This window comes from Cajanus cajan, chromosome 6, assembly GCF_000230855.2.
Source record: "Cajanus cajan strain Asha chromosome 6, NIPB_CcT2T_4, whole genome shotgun sequence".
NCBI classification, from domain to species: Eukaryota; Viridiplantae; Streptophyta; class Magnoliopsida; order Fabales; family Fabaceae; genus Cajanus; species Cajanus cajan.
The window spans coordinates 55,831,675-55,856,342 of record NC_138522.1 but is presented as its reverse complement, the minus strand read 5'-3'; the positions used below and the strand labels follow the sequence as shown (position 1 = coordinate 55,856,342).

Here is a 24,668-nt window from a genome sequence, read left to right as displayed (position 1 = left end):
GGTTTTATCTTAGATTAATATTTGCTTCAAAAAAATCTTAGATTAATATGAAGTTTTTTTTTTAACGGTATTCATCAAATTTTGTCTTCAATTAGTTTTCCATCGATAAGTATTAATCATCTCTCCTTTAACAAAATAATTTTGGGTTTAAAAATTTAAATTATCAAAAAATATCATTCACTTTTAATTGCTTACCTTATATGTAGCTTACCAACTAATATTTTTTGAATTTTTAGATATTTGTCTAAAGTTTTTCTTGTAATAGGTGCGACAATAAGTAAGAGTTTCAACACATGTGTTTAGAGATTATAGTTATATTGGGTGAATTAAACATTTAAAGTTAGACCAAAACTACTTTTATAATATGGACTTGCATGAGTGATTTCTTTATAATGTTCATAATGCAATAACAACTACAATGTTTGCAATTACATATTGGATAATATAAATAGTGAGAAACATAGCCATTTTTAAAGATATTAACTAGGACACGTGAAAGATCATAAATCAAATTTAAACTTTCTTTGTGGATATTAGTAGTTCTCTCTACAAAACCTTAAATACGAGAGAAGTTAGAATAATAAAGTAAGAACTACCAATTTTTTTAATCGTCAAATTGAATACCGACGGTAGTTCATTAGGGAATTGAGGAAGTGCTAAGTTTGGAGGTATAATTTGTGAGCATAATGAATAATGAGTTTTAGATTTTTTGAGTTATCGTGGGGTCTTTACCAACCTCAAAGCGAAGTTATTGGGTAGCTTTCATAGGTTTTAGAAATTTTGACATGATAATATTCACAACCTTATTTACGAATCAAATTTCATTGGAAAGTTAATTAGGGAAAATGAGAATTCTTTTCAACCATATTAATTGTTTATAAAGAGGATTCGATTTTTGTTTCTTTAAATTGAATTGTTAACTTTAAACATATCCTTCGAGAAACTAATTCATGTGCAATTTTTATGGTAAAGTATGATATCACACATGACCGATCTATCAAAGTTTGGACAAACAACCTTCTCAACTTGTTTCTTTTTCGTTAGTTGATGTAAATATATTTTACATATTAGATCGTAAATTTTTTTATTTTGTTTTTACATTTTTTAAAGCATTAAAAAAACTAATCTGACTCAGACAATAAATAAGTAAAATTTAGTTAAGAATTATTTTTACCAAAACTTAACCTCAAATATTGCTCAAATAATTCAACCTTAAATTGAATACATTAATTAATTGTGCCAAAAAATTTTGTTATAAAAAAAAAAAAAAAGATTGACCAGTTAAAAATTTATTTTCATTTAATATTTTAACACAATAGTTTGTAATATAATCTTTGATTTTTTGTCAAATAAAAAAATAAGTGTTTTTTTTTTTATTTTGTAAATATTATTATAGAAAAAAGCAAGATATGCGGATTTTTTTAAAAGAAAATCGAGAGTGCTGGAAAAAAAAAACACAAAGTTCTTTTAATATAAATATTTGTTAAGTTATATTGTGGAGTATATTAAATGGCAGAAAATACTGCTAACAATTATATCTATAACCCTAACGATAATAAAGGTGATTGATTTTTTTATACACATTTTTAAAATTATTTTATCTCTTTATAACCATTTTTAACTTTCTCATATATATTTTATTTTTGAACTTCTTTCATTTTATAAGTAATCACCTACTTAATTCATAAGTAATAGTATGTATTTTTGATAATTATTTATTATTATATAATTTTATTATTTATTATTATTTTAAATAATTAACGGAATGACGGACTGTGTTTTATACGTTTGTTAATTATAATGGTAATCATTGTTAGAAGAGTTAGTACTGGTATTTGTGTAGATGACTTAAATTAAGTTTTATTTTTTTATTTTTTATTTATTTTTGTGAATGTCAAACATAGGATTCTGAGATTGTGTGCATTGGAATTAGGAATAGACTTTGTATGGGCTAGTTTATATGGCTTCGGGGCTTTCGGGCTTGGAAGTTGGAAAACCATTTGATTGTTCACAAAAATAAAATGAAAGATGTTAAACCAGCACAACCTTCATTTCCAAATTATAGTTTTGTTTTTGTAATTAATTTGTAGCAATGCTTTTATAAAATGGTCGGGTATTAAAGTTTTAATTCATTTTATTAAAGAAAATTGTTAAAAGATAACATTTATAAAAAATAATCAATTCAAACACTTAGAAATATTATTATTCCTTTTACTTTTTTTGTTTGTTTTCCTAAATTATCCTGTTTAAAAATTATTTCATTACTATTCATATATTCTAATTTTATTTATATAATTAATTACTCTACCATTTAATATTAGATATAAGTCCTAATATAAGTTTAAAAATTACCTGTTTTTCAAACTTAACATATTGTGCATATTATATGTCAATGGTTATATAAAAGTTCTATTTAAATAATAAAATATTAAATCAACTTTCACCAAAAAAAAAGAAGAAAATATTGAATGAATTTGTAATTAACAAAAAAAATATTATTTTCTTAATTTTACACCAGCCATATATTTAAATTTATTTATAATAATTTTTCACACTTTATTTTAAAAAAATATTTATTTAATTTTAAGTTAAACTTAATAGATTCAATATTAAATAAAAAAAGTTAAAGTAAATCATAATTATATATAAAAATAAAACAACAGAATGTATTTTGATCCATTAAAAAGATAATATCAATTGCAATTATTTATATTCAGCATTAGTTATTATAAATTATAATTATTAATTAAAAATTTAATATATAAAAGAGGCAACAGAATGAAAATACAACATAATATTTTAATTAAAGGAATTTTAAGAACACAAAAATTAACAGCTAGAGACTCCCAAATAACTGTTTGTTTTTTTTTTCTTCAGAACACCACTCCTTTTAAATTTTAATAGATGTAACCTTACAATGCAAAACTTTCAGACTTATCACCCTCTTTTCCCCTTTGTTTTTTAATCATGCTTTTAGCCTTCACAACATTAATTTTAATTATACATCTCAATGCTCAGACTTGTTAATGTAACTTCAATGACAATGAATCCTTAAGAGCTTCCAACAACAAACGGTAAGCTGTGAGCTGAGGAAAATGACCTTGTGTTTCAAGAATTTTGACTTTGGAATGAGAACCCAATTTTTTGTTCATGTAAGAAGTAACAGCTAGAGGAACAATAGGGTCTTTTCTGGTCTGAATTATGGTGCAAGGCACATGAACTCGTGGCAGAACCCATCTAAGGTCACTTAGAAACACTGTTTTAGCAACACTTAGTGCAACTTGTGGTTTCATTTTTAGCAGACTCTGTTCAAATTCAGCAACTGCAGAAGGATTGTTTGCACTAATAGCGTTTGGAGCAAAGGTGTGTACCCACCCTGAGAAGTTTTGCTTCATTGATTCAAATATTTTGTCTAGTTCTGATCTATTGAAACCTCCTTCGTATCCTTCTTCATCCAAGTACCTAAACAATAAAAAGATATTACTTTCTGAATGATCAAAAACAATAACAAGAAATTTCAAAGAAATTATAAATTTAATACAAGTACTTGTTTTAGTCAAAAAATGAAAAAAAGAAAAAAGAAATTTCACGTAATCTCCGAGGAACTTATATATTGTTTTTTAAAGTGTATTTTCAATATAGGGTTTAATTTTAGCACACTCTTGGTACAAAATTTAAATAGAGTAGATAGCCTATACATTTACATCAAAAAAACATTATTATGTCCAGTGATTTTGTTAATTTTTATAATATAATTATCTTAAAGTTATATCAATAACAAAAATTCTAATTAATAAAAGAAAATTATTTTTTTACAAAAAATTAATTTGTATGACAACACTTTTTTTAACTATTTTTTCATTGCATAATATATTAACAAAGAAATAAAAAAAAAATTCTTTGGATCTTAAATTTTTTAGATTAAATTATAAATAAATTTTAATCAAAATGTTCGTGATTCAAAAGTATTTCTATAATAATAAATAAGAGCACTATTTATTTATGATGAATGTAATTAAAGATATTTTTAAAATTATGATATATATTCTATGTAAAATTATAAAAAATTTAATAATTTTTTTAAATTTGTATAAAATTAAATATTTTTTGTTTATATATAAGTTTAGAGAAAGTGTTATACAAATTATTAGTCAATATATTACTCAACATGTTTCATGAACCAAAATTATAGCAAGCATTATTTTTGACATGTGAACAAATGAATACATGTTCAAACAAAGAGATGATGACCTTGGAGAGCCAGCAAGCAGGACAAGACGTTGAAAGAGTTGTGGTTTCTTTGTTGCAGCTAAGCATCCAATCATGGCTGACATAGAATGACCCACATATATAGTTTTTTTCAAGTTGAGCTCATCAAGAAGGCAAACCAAGTCTTCAGCATATCCATCAAAACTTGAATACTTGTTTGGATTGTAAAGGGAGGAACTCACGTTTGGGGTGAAAGCCAAATCAAAAAGCACCACCTTGAAGTAGCATGCAAGGAAGGGAACAAGATAATGCCACACTGTTTGGTCTGTGCCAAATCCATGAGCTAGAATCAAGGTTTGAGTGCCATTTCCATAGAAATTGGCATTTAGGGAATGAGCTATGCCTCCACCATAACCACTACACGCTGTTGCCATGTTTGTTTAGTAAGCAATGCAAGTTAAGGAAGAAATAAAGAAATGCTTAATTTTTATGATGAAGAGTGTTGGAAACTTGGAGCCTGAATATATATAACAGCCTGCTGGTCCCAAAAATTGGAAAAACGAAAGTGTGAAAAAGATGGTCAAAAGTGCTTAATTGATAGCATTATATATGCCACTTGCATGTCACTTTCTACACAACTTCGAGAAACTTTGTATGACTCGGTTTTAATTAAGATGGGTGATTCTACTCGCAGGATTTTTTTACATTAATTTTATAACCAAGTGTGAAATATAACATCCAACCAAATGTTTAGAGTTTAATTCGTTGTAATATGAGTGTATAAAATAATTTTACATAGATGATACGTAGAATTTTTTATTTTATTTTATCACACCGATGTGTTAATTTTCCTTTATCCTTCTATGTGTATTCTTTTTTTTTTTTTCAGTTTATTAGTAAAAGTACTAAATTTTTCTTGTATATATTACTGTAATTATTGCTGATTTGAAGAACTTTTACACGCAACATAGATTGAATACAAAATTTTTCATCAATTAGAGATTATTTCATAACATGTGTATAATATGTAACTACTTTGTCAACCTATCATGATATTATGTATTAATTTTATTAATATCCACATATATATATATATATATATATATATATATATATATATATATATATATATATGGATAAGGAGAGGAGCTTGTTGGGGACCGGGGGAGTGAGTCATGCCTTCCCCACCCCCAACTTATAAAATTATCAAAATAAATGAGTCATTTAATTATAAATAAATGATGAATATTAAATATTTAAATGTCATGTAAGTAATAAATTATCATGTAGTTTAAGACTGTCATGATCTCAACAGATTTTTATTTGATAAATACAATGATAAAAAATTATTTTTATTATTCTAAAATTTTTCTAGATAATCTCTCCAAAAAAAAGATTTTGGTTTTCTAATTTTGAAATGCATCACTTTTTAAACTTTAAAAGTAGTTGAAATGATACTTTATAACTATTTTTAAGTGTTATTTAAATTACTTTTCAAGACCAAAAGTGATATATTTTTAATCAAAATAATTTTAAAAAATTCAAGATACTAAAATTGAAATTTTAGCTCCTTCAAGCTACGCCGCTGCATGGATCCCTTCAAAGTTCCAACTATTGGCTGAAAAAGAAAAAAGGTTACCATTTAGCCTTGACAATGACTCCACAAAGATATTGCAGATTTCTGTCTAGCTATAAAGATATCGTAATATTCATTTTTTTTTCTTAATATTTTTAAAATTTAAGTATCTACTACTAATTTATATTTAATAAAATACTATCAAAACTAATAACTAATAAATATTAATTAAATCATTGCAATGTATTTATATATTTATAGAGTTAATCACCTATACACTGCTCGTGTAAAGTTTTTTTTATACTGGCAACCAATTATATTCTTTAATTGTGTCATGTCACTGTAAACACATTTACTTTTGACAATGACATAGCACAATTAAAGGATATAATTGATTGTCAGTGTAAAAAAAATTTATAGTGACAGTGTATAGATGATTAACTCATATTTATATACTATATTGTTATATATGAGAAGCATTAGAAACACATTTCTCTTAATACGCTTCTTTTTATTGGTTAAAATTAATTAAAAATTATAAAATCAGAGAAAGAAAGAAAAAATTATTAAATAAAGTGTAAAACTCATCATTTTTTTCAATAAATTTCAACTAATCAATAAGTGTGTTCAAAAAGAGTTAATTTGAGAATGTGGCCTTAACGTTTTATTAAGAAAAAATAACACTTCCTTCTATTTTTAACAGTCGTTTAAAGTTGTTATACATAAATAAAAAAATATAATAATTTTTTATATTTTTCATACAATAACTTTAATGTTTCATGTTATGTACTCAATATTTTTGTCCAATAATAAGTGTATGTTAGTTGTAAGTACAAATAAATTAAAATTTAGGTAAGATATAAAGGTATAATTGATAAAATAATAATTAATATAGTTTCAAATTTTGAAAATGACAGATAAATATAAATAATTTTTTTCTAAAAAACCAATAATTAAAAATGGAGGTAGTATATTCTTTTCATTAATTAAACTTCATATAAATTCTATTTCACAAGAATATTTATTCCTTCTTATTTAACTTAGTAATCGAAGGAAAGGAATTGGAATAGTAGAAATATGTGATCTAGGTTTAATCTTTATTTTTTTTTTAAAATCATATTTTTTTAATAGTTTTGTTATCATCAAAATTATATTAAAAACTACATGGTTTAAATTTAACATTGTGTACACTGTTCCAATTCCTTATTACTGGACTTAGTGATTCTGGTAATCGGTAATTAATCCTGTTTAAACTTTAACTATAATAATAAATAATAATAAAAACTATAGTTAAAAGAATATATGAGAAAGATTGCATTAAACAATTATTCTTGAATCAGGATTCCTGCAGTTCAAATAGACTCTGCAGCCACATCCAACATTTGAAAGTTATATTTTATTTTATCATTTAATATATGATAATTAAGTTTTTTTTGGTTAATATTATATATTTATATCTAGTGACTGCATTGAATAGACACAATATTCACATTATCACATAATAACAAGACTACTACACGTTTGGATGCGCTTCATTGGAGCAACCTATCAGTTATATTTACCAGCATTGTTAAATGACAATTTCTAAGGTGTACACCAGAAGAGTAAATCAAATATTCAAATACACAATATTTAAATTAGTATATTGATATGTTTTTTTTTATTATTATAAATTCAATTATACTCCTTATTTTATGTTCTAATTTTTAATCTATAACATTTATAATAATATATAAAGGAGATATATTCTTTTAGTGTCTATTTTTAGAAAGTTAATTATACTCTTATTTTATATTTTAATTTTTAATCTACGATGAAATAAGAAAAGACATTTATAAAAAGAAAAACTGTCTTCCCATTTTAAAATAAATGTCCACCTTTTTTTAATTTTTCATTGAGGCACATAAAGTTATTTTCTTTACTAGTGTATAATAATTTCAATATCCATAGATGAATGTAATGTGAAGTGTAATAAGCTGCATTTCGTGTGTGGTGCGGCACAAACAGTTAGGTTGCAGCCCCAATAAAAGCAGCATCAATGCAATCAACACACTTGCTGCCAACCAATTTATTATTGGAGTCTGTTCTCTTATAATTTCTTTTTTCTTTTTATTTTTTTTAGCATATTACTCATCGAATCTCTCATTAGGATAACATTTACAAGTTTTTAAATTTGATTTTTAGTGGTGCCATTGTAATTTTTTTATTGATTAAACAATCTCTTGTTTTCATCTATCAGAGTAAGCTTAATGGTTGAGAATTTACACAAAATTTTAAATTTAAACTATTATAAATGATAAAAAAAAAAAAACACTTTATACACGTCGCATATCCATAGTAATTATTATTATTCTTTGCACTTGTTTGGATAAAAATTTTCAAAGAAAAAAATAAAAATAACTTTCCATAAGTTAAAATGAATTTATGTATAGGTTAAAAAGAGTTTTTTTTAAATATAAAATAATTTTTATAAATTAGTTTATGCATAAACTGATTTTAAAATTTTAAAGAAATTAATTTAATTTAATTTTTTGTTATAAGTATTTTTAGATAAATTTATTCAAAGATAACGTGTATAAAGTTTGCGGGCCTTTTAAGTTGATTGATGTCAGCTGACAAGATCATGTTACTCATTGTTGCCGGCCTTATAATAACATGTAAATAATTATTATTCTTATCTTTGCTTTCTTGGAGGATTTAAACATGACATTTTACGATATCTACACACAATATTCCTATATAGAAATCATTTGCCGGCTTCAAACATTAAATATGGCATTACATTTTTATAATTTTATTTGATGACTGCTTCTACAACTAAGAGTCATTTATATGTGAAGAAGTCAAAGGTGATAAACGAAATACAGGTGGGAATGGAATTATGCAAGAATTGTGCAACATTTAACCAGTGACGTAGCAATAAAGTCACTCGAGATATTCGATCCTGAGAAACTTGCATAGCTTCGTATGATGTGTTTGTTACTTGATTCTTTACGTGGGTTTGGGGCCCAAAATTGGATTTCTTCTGAGTGAATTTTCTTCTTAATCGAGTGTTCGTGCAAAAGGCACTTTGATGTTTAACAAAGAATGTGATGATTGTATTTGTAGGATTTCCTCTTTTATATGGTGTCTTCTTTTAGTTTAAGGAAAGTAGAATCTTCGTATATATAAGGAATGTTGGATAGTAAAATTTTATAATCTTTTAGTCCTTAGGTTTGCAGTCCAAAGCAATGTTGGTGAGACTTATGGCATTCCTCAATTGAGACACGGCAATTCTAGAAGCGACATCACGTAGCTGTGATGTAAGCGTGCTTTAGATTCGCAAGACTACGGATTTAGATATTTTGTTATGCCGAAGATTGTCAATACATACACTTTGATTGTCAATGAAAAAGCACGAACGTAAGCCTTTTAAAGTCAAACATTCCTGCACAGGAAATGTCTACACTCCAAACCTCTCAAATAGTCAAATGATTATGGAGCATCCATTTTTTGAAAAAGCAAGAAAGAGACTCAGCAAATCTACACCAACTGGTGTGTTCCTACTTTTGCATGGATCATTTTCTTTGTTTTGTTTTGTTCTGTTTTGTTTTGTTTTTTTTTTTTTTTTTTTTTTTGTGGTGGGGGATGATTTTCAACTTGACAATTAACATAAGAAATCGGGCTTAAAACTGATATTTTAAATTACAGTTACATCCAAGTGTAATGCATGAACTAAACCCCAAATTTTTAGTTCAATCCAGTTCCCATGAAATAAAAAATAATTGGCTTCTATTTCACAAGTTGAATATTAAAATTTACAATTCCAAGTACTAGAAGAAAGAGTTAAAATGGGTGATACTTTACAAACCGTTGTCTGGTGAGAGCTCTTGCTAACATCCTCCAATTAGAATTCCAGTTAAATACAGAATAATAATCTCAATATTTTATTTGCTTCATATTTCAAGTACTAGAAGAAATGTGCTATTTCATATTTGCGTACAGATTGGATTATCGTAAGGATCATTTTGTTCCCTTCTTTGTATATTTATTTTTTCTTTATGATGTGTGGAAGAGAGAGAGAAAGCATACGCACACCGTACGACATATCTCTACGCAGCAAAATTAATCTAGACAAACCGGCACCATTACAATCTACAGTAGTGAGCAATTGCAGGTCCAACGACAGAGAAAATAGCCTTTACTATAAGCAGCAACACTCTAAAAAGAAAATTCTTAAATGAGATTAATGAATAAACTATACAAGAACAAGGTCAAAGAAACATATCACACGAAAATAATTTTATTAAATATACAAAATATTTTAAAATAACTAACAAAAAGAATGCCCCTCTCCCTAATTCCACTAATATACAATTAATTGAGCCAAAGACCTTTTCCTATAGTATAAAATCTGAAAAATACAACAGATACAGAGACAAGAGACTCTGTCATGCTGACTGTGCAGCTGATGTTGACGACCAGGAACATTATCACTTGATTCTTAGCTTTGCACAGTTGATGGGGATAACATGTTCCAAGTCAGATAACACTTGAGGCAGGCATACAACTGTTGACGAACGATACTATTTAGAATTGCATATGTATGCTCTCTGTTCTGCGTTCCGTTGTAAAAAACAGTTGCAACGGGGATGAATGGTGTATTTAGTTCAGAGCATAATGAACTCGTTCAAGAAGTTGAACCACCTGATTGACAGAAACATGGGGGGCTAGGAGTGGCTTCAAACTTGGTTTTACCATATCTGGTGGCTCCGAAGACAAAATCATCTTTTGCTGCATGCTTGTCAGCTCCAGAAACTGAGTCAACATGTCACCATCAAGTATTTTGGGTACTCCAACCTGATATAAAATAGATGTAAGCAAACATGCTTGGCTACATATTCTTTTTGGGAAATAGTTGTTTCTTTTTTTAAAAAAATAAATAAATGAATGAATCTTAGGAAGCTAGTAAAATGAAGATATGAATGGCAAAATCTATTATTCCATGTAATGATTGAGTCAACCATAATCAATCAGTGTGCAATTATGTACATGCAATTATTTAAAAAGAGGGAAATGAAATGAAAATAAATTATCATAAGATAATAAAATGAAGTCCTTACCCGATTTTCGCGACTGCGAAACTCATTATGATCATTTCCAAGAACAGGCGCAGTCAAATGATGGAGAAAAAGTCTTGCTTGCACTGCTTCTAAGAGCTCATATTCTTCCCTGCACACAATAAGTGTTTCTCAGACATGTCAAAACTCAAACCCAAGCCAAAAGCCCTAGAACATAACCCTAGCCCAAAACTCATCAATCCACTAAAAGTTGAAGATAGTATTATGTCAATGCACAGCATCTAAATAGTTCAACACGATTGAAATTATGGGGATTTTAGTCTTAGAGAAAGAATTGAGAGAAGAGACTTTGTATAATATTTTATCACGAAAAAAATGTATTCCAATGTATTGATGTGTGTGTAAAACATATAACGCTAAACCTTATTTATACTAATCATAATCCTAACTATTTAGGAAAACAAATCATGAGATAAGGAAATTTGGTAACCAGTCCTAAGAGAGAATGGGAAATAGGAAAATTAATCCTACAGGATAATCTAAGATACGATTCATATATCCCAACAAACAGAAAAGTATTACGATTACAAGTATCAACAGTAATACAATCCAAGTTTGTTAACTTCCACATTTCCTAAACAAAGCAAAACACAAGGAAATGACATGCTAACATCACAAATGAGCATTACACAATCCCTCATCAGTGTGGGAATAAATATTAACTGCTACTATATTATCTTTTTATTCGTATATTCAGTTGAACTGAATCCTCGGTGGCCAATTCTATTCTCAACGGATAGCAGGAGCAAGTGAAGATTTAGATGGAACTCAAAATGTTTCTACTCACTATTTCATGTAATTTTCAAGGCTAAACAAGCAAATTAGGCAGAAATACAGATTCAGAATTGGCCTGATCTGCAAAATAAACTTTGAAGAGTACCATATTTCGGCTTAATCTACATATCTTAACATCACAATTTATAAGAAAAGCTTTTGTTTTCCCTCAAAAGTAATAAATGACTTTTTAATAAAAATATCCTATAAAAATTGTTTTTAACATGGACTGCAAGATCTTAGTATTCAATTGGCCAAGCCTAGACCGAAAATAAATCTATCTCAACCACCTTTGTGTACATGAGAACAAGTTCCAGGCAATGGCCAAACTGAACCTAACAATTATTCACCTTCATATTTGTCGAGACTCGAGAATTACAGCCAAAATAGATTGGTACCTTGATAAAGGGATGAAGATCATTATGCTTCCTAACATGGTACTGGCAATAATAGTATTTTGTAATGAATCAACATTTGTCTTGGGGCCATTGCCACCTTGCAAAACATCATCAGCTGGAAGCCTGTAAGAATAAGAGCCCTGCAATAAAATAAAAAACATAAATTGCATCTAAATTACACGTAGAAGCATATTAAAGGGGAAGAGGGGATACCGACTCCGACACAAACACCAAGACACAACAAATATCCAAAAAGTAAGACACGGAGACACGGCATGTATATGTAAGCTTTACAATTTTTATATGATAGTGGCTCTAAGAAAATGAATCATATCTCTTAAAGTTAAAACATCAAGTGAATGAGTGATTCTTATGAAGTTAAGCCTCACCATAGATAAAAAAAATGTTATAAGTATTGACTTTTTAAATTTTTTTTAATAATAGAAGTGTTAAATAAGTGTTTAGCTAAGAGCAAGAGTCAACTCACTCTCTTAGTTCATGTTTAAGTCATGTCAAAAAGGTGTTGAACGTGTGTCGGAGAGGTATCCAAACCAAAAAAAAAAAATTCGTAACATGATATAGACTGATAGACATGTGTCTAACAAGTGTCGTGTCAAAAACGTGTTACTCTGACACGACATACTGTAGATGTGTTGGTGCTTCATAAGGGATGAGTAGTTATAAATTGGCAAGTTACAAAACCCAAATCCAAAAACAATAAATGAACAATGAAAACTTATCCACGTCCTAAGAGTGAAGAAGTTAATCCGAAGTAAAGAAATGACCAAGATATCATGCCAAAACACATTTGAACTGTAATGGGAAAAACATATATCAACCATGAAGCATGAGGTAGTGCACCAGGACACATATATGGTCAGTCATTGCAAAGACTACATAAGAAGAATTTTCAAAGAGTTTAACTTCTTTATATATATTTATGAACAAACGTGTGCCTCAATGTTTCGTTAACAATTATTTTAGGATTCCAGTTCAAGTATTTGTCACTATAGCTGTATAGCATCATCTGTATAGCATCATTTCCATTATTGTTGAATCAGAAGCCAATGAATATTCACTTTTCATGCATAAATCACATAAAGGAAGAACTAAAGTTGAAGAATAAAAAGAAAACAATTAAGTTCATTTGATACTTTTGAGCCACAATCTAGCACAACTTCACAATTGCATAGCACACAAATATTATTGAACATTTTAGTGAATAGCGAGTAGTATCTGATGTAATATCAAAACTATCTCTTGCAGAGTAATTCACATCATTATGGTGATTACAGCACATTGCATCTGCACTAGGCAACTGCTGCTTCAAAGTTCAAACAAATTAAATTTCTATAAAAGTTGATGAGATCTAATGCATATTACTAACCATTCTTCCAGGATATTTAAAGGATATACCTTCTTGATGCTCATAGCTATCTCAGCCATGAAATAACCACAGCTTAACGTTAAGTTGCATTCTGTACTTGCATTGTCTGGTGCAGGTAAGCAATAACGAAATATGGTTAGAATCTTGTTTTGAGGGGGAATATAACAAATGAACAAATAGTTTTAAGCTTGCAAATGACATAAAAATAGGTTTCTTTCAAAATCTTAAACAGCATGGTCCATTGCAATATGAAACACAGGCAATACTAACATATCATCCCTATTAAACATAAAGCCATAAACATCATTAAGCATGGTACAAACTACAGAATCCACTCAAAATGAAAGATGAGTGGTACTCAAGCTGTGGAAAAAGCTAGTTACCGTACACAAACTACAATGTCTTATACCTATTCTCAAATGAATTTGTATTTTTCTTTTTTTTTTTGGTATTAATTTCACCATTAATTGGGAAGACTACTCACATTAATATTAGCAGGCATAATATTTTAATAGAATTTGTTTCGATGTTCTTCCATTGAATTTGAATTTAACAACCAGAAGTAACATAAATGGATATTTTGATTAGTAGCAACTAGCAAAACGCAGTAGTTCATATTTTGAAAACCCTGGGCCCATAGAAATTAAAACTTCAAAGGAAGACAGTAACCCTTAGGTTAGAAAGTGGCAAATAAGCAATTGAATCACACAAATAAAAGGCTTAGTTCGAGCAAACCTTCCAAATGATCTGAACATAAAACAGCAATGCTTCCTTTACGATCCGAAACAACAGCCGTATCAGCATCCATGAGAATGCAATCAGCAACTATCCTCTGTGATGGATCAGAGTAAAGTTGGACCAATTTTTTTTCTTCCTATCATGGAAGATACAAACTAAACAAGTTCAGCATACAAGATAACCTTTTCTTTCATAAAAAAGACTTTACTGAGATGGAAGAGAAAGATGCAAATGAAAGAAGAAATCCATAAAACTAAAGAAATCAATACCAAAGATAAAGGGGATATGAAGAACATGAAACATGCAATGCAGCATGCCAATGAGTTCTTCTCTTTTCACGCCTCAATCATGATATAACTTTAATACAGAAGGCAATGAAGAGAGGCATACGAGGAACAAATACAATATTTTGTTAGAAGGAAAGGAATAGAAAGGATAACTTTAATAAGTTAACCTCAATAATTGAAACCGACAACAAACAAACCTTCCTCTTTTTTCCTTTAATTTTTAGTTTGAAAAAAAAAAATTTACAATAGGGAGTCATCACCACCCACCTCATGATAAGAAAATAGAATGATACCATCACGACAATCACCAACTGCAATTCTAGTAAAATGTGCAGTCAAAGATGTTATCATGTGACGCGTCCTTCCCATAGCATACCTTCTCACTCTTTGGGGATTGTCATTAGGGAAACCACAAACATAGAACTGAATAGCACAAAAGGAACATAATGAGTATGTAAACCAAATGTAGATAATGCATACAAAACCTTCTGATTTGGAGAGAACGTAAGAAAGAATGGAACAGTAAACAAGTGACAATGAATGGACAAAAGGGAAGATATTGCAACTTACAGCATTGCCAGCAGATGCCAAGAAGTAACGATCAAGATAAGGACAGATTTTAAGTACCATTCCCTGCCACCTAGTTGCATAAGCCAATCGGAACTGCCATACTTCATTTTCATCGAGTTTGATGCCATCAGAACTATTATCATCAGGACTGCTGCCAAGACTACTGCTTGATAACTGTTCAGGAGCATATGTAACTATTTCAAGGAAAGGTGAATTTTTTTGAGATGATGACCCTGCTTTTGAACAGAATGTCATTGAACCACTATCTGAATTTTGCACATGATCAAGACAGAGAACAAGAAGTCGGCCCTTGCAACTGCAAAAAAAGCAACATGTTAGAATATGGTAATGAATATGAAGTGCATAAATTTCCATGACAACAGTATTAACATGTTAACATGTTTCACCATCATACATGCACTACAGGATTATTCAAGTAAATATAAAGATGTAAAACATCTATATTTCTATATAGATTTTAGAAAATTCAAAAGCTTAACCCCTGCCCCCTGGCACTGTGCCACTATGACATTTCCCTTAACAAGGCAGCCAAATAAAAGTTTTGATGCATGCATTCCAAAATTATCATACCTAAATTGGTGATGTAGAAAGAGAGTTTCTTGGAGGCCAAACAACTTCCTACATGCATTTATTAATCATTGCTAAACTTAGTTTGGGGAACTCAACATTGACATTTGAATGCACTCTATTGTCATTTTTATTTATTCAAACAATGATATTTGTGATGCAATATACAAGCCACAAATGCCACATATCACATTGTAAAGTATAGAAATAGGAGTATTTTAGGAGATAAGAGCTTCTATGTTTACTTTTATATGTAACCTAGATACTTGGTATAGCTAGGTTCAATGCATATTGGGACTTGTAGTATCTTAAATCTTAATTGCTCTCTTGTATATTGTTTTGGCATTAATTATCTTTGTATTACTCTTGAATATAAATATACCATTATGCTGGGTGGAAAGGAGAATGCCTGATCAGAAGAATCTAATGACCCCCTTTACAGTATGAAACTTTATTGAGGAAAAACAAAATTTTTTAACTTATGTCTTATATTGGCTGATGTAAGGGCAGTAAGGCAAGTGAGGGAGCTGGAGGTTATGGATTATTACATAAAGCTTAATTTATCAATTATACAGGGAATCTTTATTCTTAAGCATACACATTGAAATGTTGCACACTTGTGGGACTTAGCTATCACTGAAGCATGAGCCAAACTCTTCTTTTGGTGAGTTGATATGTGTAAGCTCCTTGAGAGGGAACTTGCGAGAAGCTCAATAGCAACTTAGCTCATTTTAAGTCATAAAGGTCATATGCAGTTCAGGAAAGATATGGAACCAGAAATTTGTCAATTTGATAGTAAAAAGGAAAGAAATTCCTATTAATTAGCTTGTGATATAAAACAATAGGAAAATATCAAAATAAAAATATAAGGAAAGCAAAATGTCATACCTCTCAGCTTCACCACTGGACATTATAGCTGGACCAGGAGACAGACTAGTTCCAACAACAAGCACCTGCTCACTTCCAATTCTTATTAGTTCCATGGATTTTCCTGTTTCTCCACGTTCAAGTCTAAAAGACGACAGTACTGACCCACTTAGGGGATCCACACAACATATGTCAGACAAACATGTACCACAATTCAGTTCAGTCCGCATCACAAGCAACATCTTGCTTTCATCATGATACAGGACCTTCCGTGGAGTGCCCTCTAAATGAAACTTTTGCATATTAAGTCTCTTGCTGTGGACCATCTCCACCTAAAGCATCAAGTGATAAATACAGTATAAGACAGCAACGTAGATAAGAAAAACAAAACATGTAACAAGAAATGAAAAGTGGTTATTTCTTGGCGAGAAAAAATGGCAAAATAGGGGAGAGAAATCACTCCAATGACCAAAAAACTATATGTTTCTCATTTTGCATTGACTACTGAGTATGTAATCTGAATCATATAAATAATGGAACTTATCTGTTACAGACTGAAAATCAACTAATAATATTCAGAAGACAATATCCTAGAAATGAAGAAGCAATCATCTGGTTTATAGGAATTCAAATGCAGAAAACAGTAGACAAGATAACCAAAACAAAAAGACAACAGTTTCTCCAGAGACCAGGGAATAGCACCACCGAGAACTTTTCTCCATGATTTTACATAGAATAATATTATTTGTCCAACAAATCTTATGAGCGAAAGAGAGAGAAGCATGTGATGCGATGGGTGATATGATGGACAAAGATAGAAAGAAAAGTGTTGTTGTATAAATAATGCATGTTTTACATAATGATTACCTCCCCTCAGCCCCCACCCCTTCATATATCCTCCCTCCCTCTCTTACAAATCTTCCATAACTATCCCTTCCCCACTTTCCTATTGTCAGCTGTCCATCTGCATAACTATTTCATCATTTGTCTTTCCCCAACAATTCATAATTCAGTTACTACTTACTACTGCCCCAAAAATTAGTCTAATGTCCATACTTTCCATTTCAGACCTCCTCCTGTATACATGTATTGGAGGTAAGTCCCAAGGGTGTGACATTATCCTCCTGACTCAAAAAATAGGAACAATAACTAGTAGACAGTAGACACCATTAAGAAGCAGGACCACAAAAAACCATGTTAGAAATGAAATGGGACAACCTAAAAATTATGTAAGAAATGAAATGGACACTTTTTAAATCTACAGTCTACAAGCATCTTCAATGCAGTTTTAAGTTACGAAAGAAAGTGAAACCAAATAAAGGAATAAAGAAATGTGGGAGCATGCAATGCTGTAATATGATTTTCTTACCAGATGTAAACTGTTTTCTGCAACAAATAATATTCCTTTTGGACACTCAATAGAGCGAACAGGAGTCACGTGTGTGGATGGTTGAAATGAGATGGAAGTATAGGAAAGGCTGTGTCTTGCACTATGCAACAACCAAGGCCTATCACTAAGAGCAATTATATCAGCATCAAGAGTGTCGTCCAGGGGCACCAAGAAAACTGGAGTGATGCCAATCCGACGAATGGCAATCAATTGAAGCGTGGAAGGAAGGTCATTTCTGTTGTCAAAAGCATTAGACCCAGAATTTACCAAATTTATAGAAGACAAGGCAGTATCCACCATATTTATTGGTGATGAAGGAGATGGTTCTGCCGGCCACTCAAAGCGAAGGAGCATTCCATTCCTCAATCCAACAAGAACATAATACTTATCAACAAATACAAGTCGTACATCTTGAGGTACACAACCACTTATAGCAGTCCCTATTGTATTCGTTAATGAAATTGTCCCACAAGCAACTACCGTAATTCCTCCAGCTGGTGCAAAACACCAAATTTCCACGGAAGGCCTATGCGTGCCAATAACAAAGGTTTTATTGATGTCCACTCCACTTTGAAAAGAAGAAATGCTACTATTATTTTCTGAAGTGGATGAATTTGATTTGTTTTGCTCAATTTCTTGTCCAGGGATGGAAATGCATGATAATTCATTTTGCAGTACCAAATGTTGCATTTCATAAATTTCATATTGATAAGTTGATAGCAATCTAACCCCAAGTATAAAAAGAAAACATGGGTTAGAGGTTGACACAACTATGAAATTATGCCCAACTGCCCCCAAATTGATACTCACGTTGTTGGGAGACCAAGATGTGCAAATAGGAGAGGACAAAGGGATACCTTCAGAATGAGCAGCCTTAGTGGGCAAACAAAGTTTAACAGTAGATTGGTGGATTTGAACAAGCAAACCATCAGTCACAATGCCACATGCCAAAGTACAAACATTAGGTTGGAAACCAACTGAATCTGTTACATCAGTAAAACTTAAGCCAACTGACAATATTCTGGTTTCCTCAACAAATGATAGAACTAGAAAAGAATGATGTGAATCAGTAACTTTCATTCGGACGGTCCAAGTACCAGTTACCCCCTGATATATAGAAGCAGTCCTATGTAGTTTTTCTACATTAATACCATTTCGAATAATTCTTAATGATCCCTCCGGTGCCACACCACAACAAGCAAACATTTGATCATGTTTCTCATCATGATAATCCACGACTACCATATCCAAGATGGGTGCAATGTTTTGAATAGGATTTGTATAGCATAGTCTTCCATCTTCCAATTTCAGGACCACACCATCCCCCATTTCCACAAGAGCAGCTAGATATCCACCTTCAACCCACAAAAGTGCTTTACAAGGTAGACCTTTATAGAGACACTCGGACAGATTAACTCTAGGGCCTTCGGAATCAAAAAGAACTTCCATCATAAAAAATTCCCCAGTATCTACACAGAAGATCATCCTGGGATCTTTATTACTTTCAGGTTCCCAACTCCACGAGCATACATATTTATAACCCGAATTAGCACCACCATTGTCACTGTCTATGCACATAGGATCATAATCACTCAGCTCCAACAAAGCACAGGCAGCAACACTAAAGCGTTCATCATCAACATCGTGTAGTTTACAAGAGTCTTCCACATAAGGCTGTTCTTCCATAGCATTGGGTAAAAAGTTCAAGTTAGTCTTGCAGACACAGGATGGGTTGCGATGATCTCTAAGATCCATTAAGAGTACATCACCAGCTCTGAATAGAAATGCAAGTCCCCCAGAGTTAGGAACTTCAACAATGTCATATGCTAGAGGTCCAGCTTCAACATACTGAGAAATAACAAAGATTTTACGTGCTTTAACATTCCACTCCAATAATAATAATTCATTTAGAACTGCTCCCCTCCTGTAGGGCAAAAAAATGCATGGTTTCAGTAAGTAATCATATTCACAAAAAGACAGCAGAAATAGAAGCTAAATTTCATTATAGAGCTGCCTTCAAGACTTAGAATAAACACCTGATAGATGGAAACTTATGTATCACTATACCTATTTATAATAACAGCTAGTACAGGATTATGCTCCTTTCTTTCTTGTTTGGAATCTTGTGAAATGAAGCAGATGCTCCAAATAGTACCACGTATGCTGGTTCTCTGAATGCTTCTGGAAGTATTTGTTGTTCCTTCACTTTCAGAAGGATATACAATTCTCTGGAGTTGAGTGAAAAAGATCATATAAGCATATTTCTCCAGACAAAAGAATCAATTTATCAAAAGTAGACAAATTAGCAAATACACATATGAGAATAATATATACTGTTAAAAGTAAGAACATCATGAAATTAAAGGGTAATAAAGGAAACCAACACGTTAGATCCTTCAAATGTATGTCTAGTTGGATACCATATATAGCCTATACCACCAAAAAAAACAATCCTCTATCATATTCATACATGCATTTTGCTAACACAAACATTAAGCATTTCTAAAAAGCAGGATGGTATAGTAATTTTGGACCTCATCAATGATATCACCACTGGACATTGACATAGAAAACAAAGCCAGCCGATCTTCGTATGCACTGGCAGCAATAAAACAACCACTGCAGAAAGAGAATCACAAGAATTAGTACTAGTAATATTCACAAGAAAAGCGTACCATGCTTTTTCTGTTTTGTCCAATTAACATTTCCAAATATAAAACCATTCATCAGCCTTCATCCAACAGCTTAAGGTTTTAGAAGAGTAGGACCTTGACATGTTATCCAACCTCTTAAACCATGTGGTTAAGAGTTCAATCCTTCTCGCTTCCAAACTTATAAATAAAAGTTGAATTCCAACACAAGATGGGCACAAGCATTGTCAACACTTCAAGCTCAAAGGACTCTTGCACGAAGTGCCATGCTAGATATAAAATCATTCATGAACCTTCACCTAACAGCTAAGTTTTTAAGAGAGTTGGCCATGGACAGAAGTAATCCAAAAATGCACTCTATTATGTAAGAGGAGTGCTAGGAACACACCCTCTAACACACTCTACTATTGATTAAAATTTATCAAAAACTACAAAATCAAGAGACTCATTAAATAACATGCAATCGCAAAAAAAAAAAGTGATTTTTCAATAAATTCAAGTCGATGGTAGTGTTTTGATAGCATTTCTCATTATGTAAATAAGAACATATCTTGGGCAAAAAATTATAAAAATAGATCTCTATTGTATTAGCAACACATGCCACCCATGAGTAGTTAACCGATAGTTAATTAACTATTAGGGACTGTTTTATCGGAAGGATTTAGATTTAATCCACTGATGCTTTATAAAAAGCTTTATACAATCAATGAAACATATGAAGCCAAATGTCTAAAAATTGGTTAAAACATTTTACTGGAAGTAAAGAATCTTAGTTGCAACAATATGGTGTTAAAAAAGGAAATATCAGTATAGTTGAGTTTAAAAATGAATACAACTTAATACTATAGTTTAAAATTTAGTGATAAGTGTATTACTAAGAATAAGAAATATTAGAATAGAATAAATAAATGTACTCTTTTATGTTTTCATAAGTCGTGTAGGTACAGGCTCCTTCTATGAGGCCTGCTGCACTGTATCTTTCTTCCTTTTTTTGTTAGAAGTTAGTTACAGATTCTGTTTTATGTTAGTTGGACCTGCTGCCTATATATATATACTAGGCTAATTGTATTTCATACTCAGAATAAAAAATATACTTTACATACAGAATTCCTCTCTCTCTCTCTCTCTCTAACCTAAAATCCTATTAAGAAATCTCCCATTGAGAAGGTTTATGTTAGAAGGAAGAGGGGTACAACAGGGAATTAAAACCCCATGAATTGTAACAGAATAAATAACAGGAAGGAGTTTTGTTAGATAGGAGGATAGAATATAAATAGTAGTACTTAGAGGAAGGGACATCAGATTGATCATGTAACTGAAAATAAACTGTGTAATTGATTCTGTCAAAGTCAGTTACAACTGATAGAAATCATCAATTTATAGATGACAGAGACTAACTATAAAAATTAACTAACTATAAAAATCAATTTATAGACACTAACTGATAGAAATAGTAATACTTAAAGGAAGGGGCATTGATTTCAATCAGGGACAAGACCAACAGAAAGAAGGGAAAGTTTTGAGTTGGGTTCCCCTACCTGAAATGGGCCATTACACTCAGGTGGCCCAAACACTTTAAAAAGTATCTGAATGTGATTATAAAAGTAGATTTTAAAATCTGGAGAGTATTTGGAGATCTTATTAGCCATATTACCTGTTTATTATCAACCAAAGTAGCGCTTGCAGTTGGCCTAGAAGTTCATGTAGAACAATTATGGGGGCTTCCCTATTATTTCTAATATGTGAAGCAACTAGTACATGCTTGCAGAATGGGACCAACCAGAACACAAAACTGAGATAACAGGAAAGACAAAATAAATGCTTTTCAAGAATTTGTGACCCGAAAATACATCACCTGGAATGAACTGTTAGCTTTCTTCCAGGAAGATCCAATGTGTTTCCAGGATTAGATAGCTGAATATGTGTTACAGGAACAAACCTACAAAGATGCATAAAAGAAAAAGAAAGGTTCATACAAATTAATTATTTTTTCATAAAAGGTGGTTCGCTTTTCATGTTCTAACCATGCATTAATGCTCATTAATACCTTGTACCGATACAACAAAAAGGAGAAAAGACAAAGACAAGGTGAACGAACCTGTGCATTTCATTGCAAAATGTGAGCAACGACAGCTTCCCAGAATCAGATGTAGCAACCAAAAGGTCTTTGCCCCACAGCTGCAAACAATAAAAAAGGACTAAATAAAACCCAACCTTGACAATAAAAAAAATATATATATATGCACTCACATAACATTCACAACAACAAATTTCATTCAAATCAACACAGGCAGAGACAGTGATTTCCTTAGCCAGAGTAGGGAAATGAGTAACACACCTGTGGATCACGCGCGCGAAATTTGTCATTCCAGGGCAATATGGCAAGATCTTTGATGGTGCCAAAGACAGGCTGATCACACACAGATCGCACATTCCCATCCTCATCAATAACCACCAATTCAATGGATGTTTCCTGAAACCACAAACAAACAGAAGCAACATTACATAACAAGCTCTCATAATCCTAATCCTAATCAAAATAACAGGAGCAAGTGATAATAAGCACAGCACACAGCTTAGTTCAGTTAAACGAAGTTAATTACGCCAAAGTAAAGTCCTACAGCACGCGGCAGCAGTAACACTGATACAGAATAAGTTAGTGAGATTTGCGTCGAGGCAAATAGCAGAGAAGAACCTCACCTTGCCGAAAACGACGTCGTTGGAGGAGGGAGAACGGATGTTAGCGTGGAGAACCTGAAGAACGACGCTGCCTCTGAGAACGCACTTGGAGAGGTAGCAGCGCGAGGCGGAGGAAGACGAAGACGGACCTGACTTGGCGGAAGAGCATTCTTCTTCGGAAACCGCCATTCGCGATTAGGTTTGTTTGAGTTTATTGTATCTCTCCGCAGAAAAATTGGAGAGTCGGAATAGCGTTCATTGAGATGAAACGCGATGCACACAGTTCGAAGTGTTCAGTAGCAGATGAAGATGAACGAGAATAAGAGGGCTTTCCTTTCCCTTCCTTTCAGTTTTGCTCTGCATTCATGTCTCCCAAATACACTAGATGGGAGCAAACGGTGACACGTTATTTTTATTTTATTTTATATTGCTAGAGAAAAAGACACTCACCGTCTTGTATAAAATAAAATAGAAAAAATAATATTTTCTACTATTTTAATATTTATATCAATTTTTTACATATAAAAAAATTAAGTTATTAAGAATAAAATAAGTATAAAAATTGTGACACGTAATCCTCTATTAGTATAGATTACATCACTCTATTTATCCTATTAGTGCCGTATATTTTGTGTTCATGGTTTCTCTGTTGAGTTTTATAAAATCTTGTTGATTCAATGTTCGTCAAAATATATATATATATATATATATAAAAGAATCTTTTTACTCTATCAATGAGTATACATAAACTTATTTTTTTTTAATAATTTATGTTCTATATTAATTTTTAAGATTTAACTATTAAATTTAAAATCTTTAATATATAAATCAAGTTTACAAATTTTAAAAAAAAATTAAAAATTATTTAATATTTTATTTTATTAATTTAAATAATTTATAAAATGATTTTACGATTTTATAATAGGTTAATCAACCAAAATAGCTCATCCTTTCACTCCATGAATATGATGATCAATTCTAATATTTAAATCTTTTCTTGAAGTTATTACAAAAGTTACAAAACTCATTGTTACAAAAAAAAATGTTTCTCAAATAGTATTTTCAAAAAATATATCACAAAGATTTAGGTCTTTCTATTCTAAGTGTGAAAATTATATATATGAATTTTCTGACATAAATACTCAATTATTTACATGGATAATTTAATATTTTACTTTTAGCAAATTTGAAAACTAATCAATGACAAATTAATTGATTATTTTGAAAAATAATTAATTATTCCAAAAATTAGTTTTTGGAATAATCAATTATTTTATTGAATAATCGATTATTACAATAACCATTTCTCAAATTATTAAAAAAATATAGTAAATAATCGATTATTACTTAAGATAATCGCTTATTTTAAGTGAAAACTCAATATCTCAATTTTCATACCATTTATCTGTACTAATCAATTTTAAAACTTATTTT

The 24,668-nt window shown here is 30.7% G+C and overlaps 2 protein-coding genes across 2 annotated transcripts; both read right to left on the bottom strand.

Moving 5' to 3' along the window:
- Positions 1–2,721: 2,721 nt before the first annotated feature.
- On the bottom strand, positions 2,722–4,942 carry LOC109796504 (strigolactone esterase D14). The gene is made up of 2 exons (XM_020356174.3): positions 4,252–4,942; positions 2,722–3,462 (listed from the first exon to the last, which is right to left on the bottom strand). Exons 1-2 carry the CDS (start codon positions 4,641–4,643, stop codon positions 3,024–3,026), a joined length of 831 nt encoding a protein of 276 aa, XP_020211763.1. The 5' UTR covers positions 4,644–4,942; the 3' UTR covers positions 2,722–3,023.
- Positions 4,943–9,986: 5,044 nt separating this feature from the next.
- Positions 9,987–23,633, bottom strand: LOC109795794 (Cleavage and polyadenylation specificity factor (CPSF) A subunit protein). The gene is made up of 15 exons (XM_020355334.3): positions 23,256–23,633; positions 22,894–23,028; positions 22,654–22,733; positions 22,411–22,494; positions 20,439–20,523; positions 19,972–20,132; positions 17,884–19,828; positions 16,536–16,846; positions 15,060–15,375; positions 14,757–14,912; positions 14,200–14,338; positions 13,494–13,570; positions 12,078–12,217; positions 10,888–10,996; positions 9,987–10,624 (listed from the first exon to the last, which is right to left on the bottom strand). The coding sequence occupies exons 1-15, from the start codon at positions 23,421–23,423 to the stop codon at positions 10,430–10,432; spliced, it is 4,101 nt and encodes a 1,366-aa protein (XP_020210923.1). The 5' UTR covers positions 23,424–23,633; the 3' UTR covers positions 9,987–10,429.
- Positions 23,634–24,668: the final 1,035 nt, after the last annotated feature.

Bases quoted from the DNA above. Each gene is read 5' to 3' on its own strand.
- LOC109796504 (XM_020356174.3), bottom strand. From the start codon at position 4,643: ATGGCAACAGCGTGTAGTGGTTATGGTGGAGGCATAGCTCATTCCCTA. The intron at 3,463-4,251 runs GTCATCATCTCT...TTTATTGTTTAG, and splicing joins CTGCTTGCTGGCTCTCCAAG to GTACTTGGATGAAGAAGGAT.
- LOC109795794 (XM_020355334.3), bottom strand. From the start codon at position 23,423: ATGGCGGTTTCCGAAGAAGAATGCTCTTCCGCCAAGTCAGGTCCGTCT. The intron at 20,133-20,438 runs GTCCAAAATTAC...ACTCAACTCCAG, and splicing joins GTGGTGATATCATTGATGAG to AGAATTGTATATCCTTCTGA. The intron at 15,376-16,535 runs GTATGACATTTT...CTTTTTTTGCAG, and splicing joins TCCAGTGGTGAAGCTGAGAG to TTGCAAGGGCCGACTTCTTG.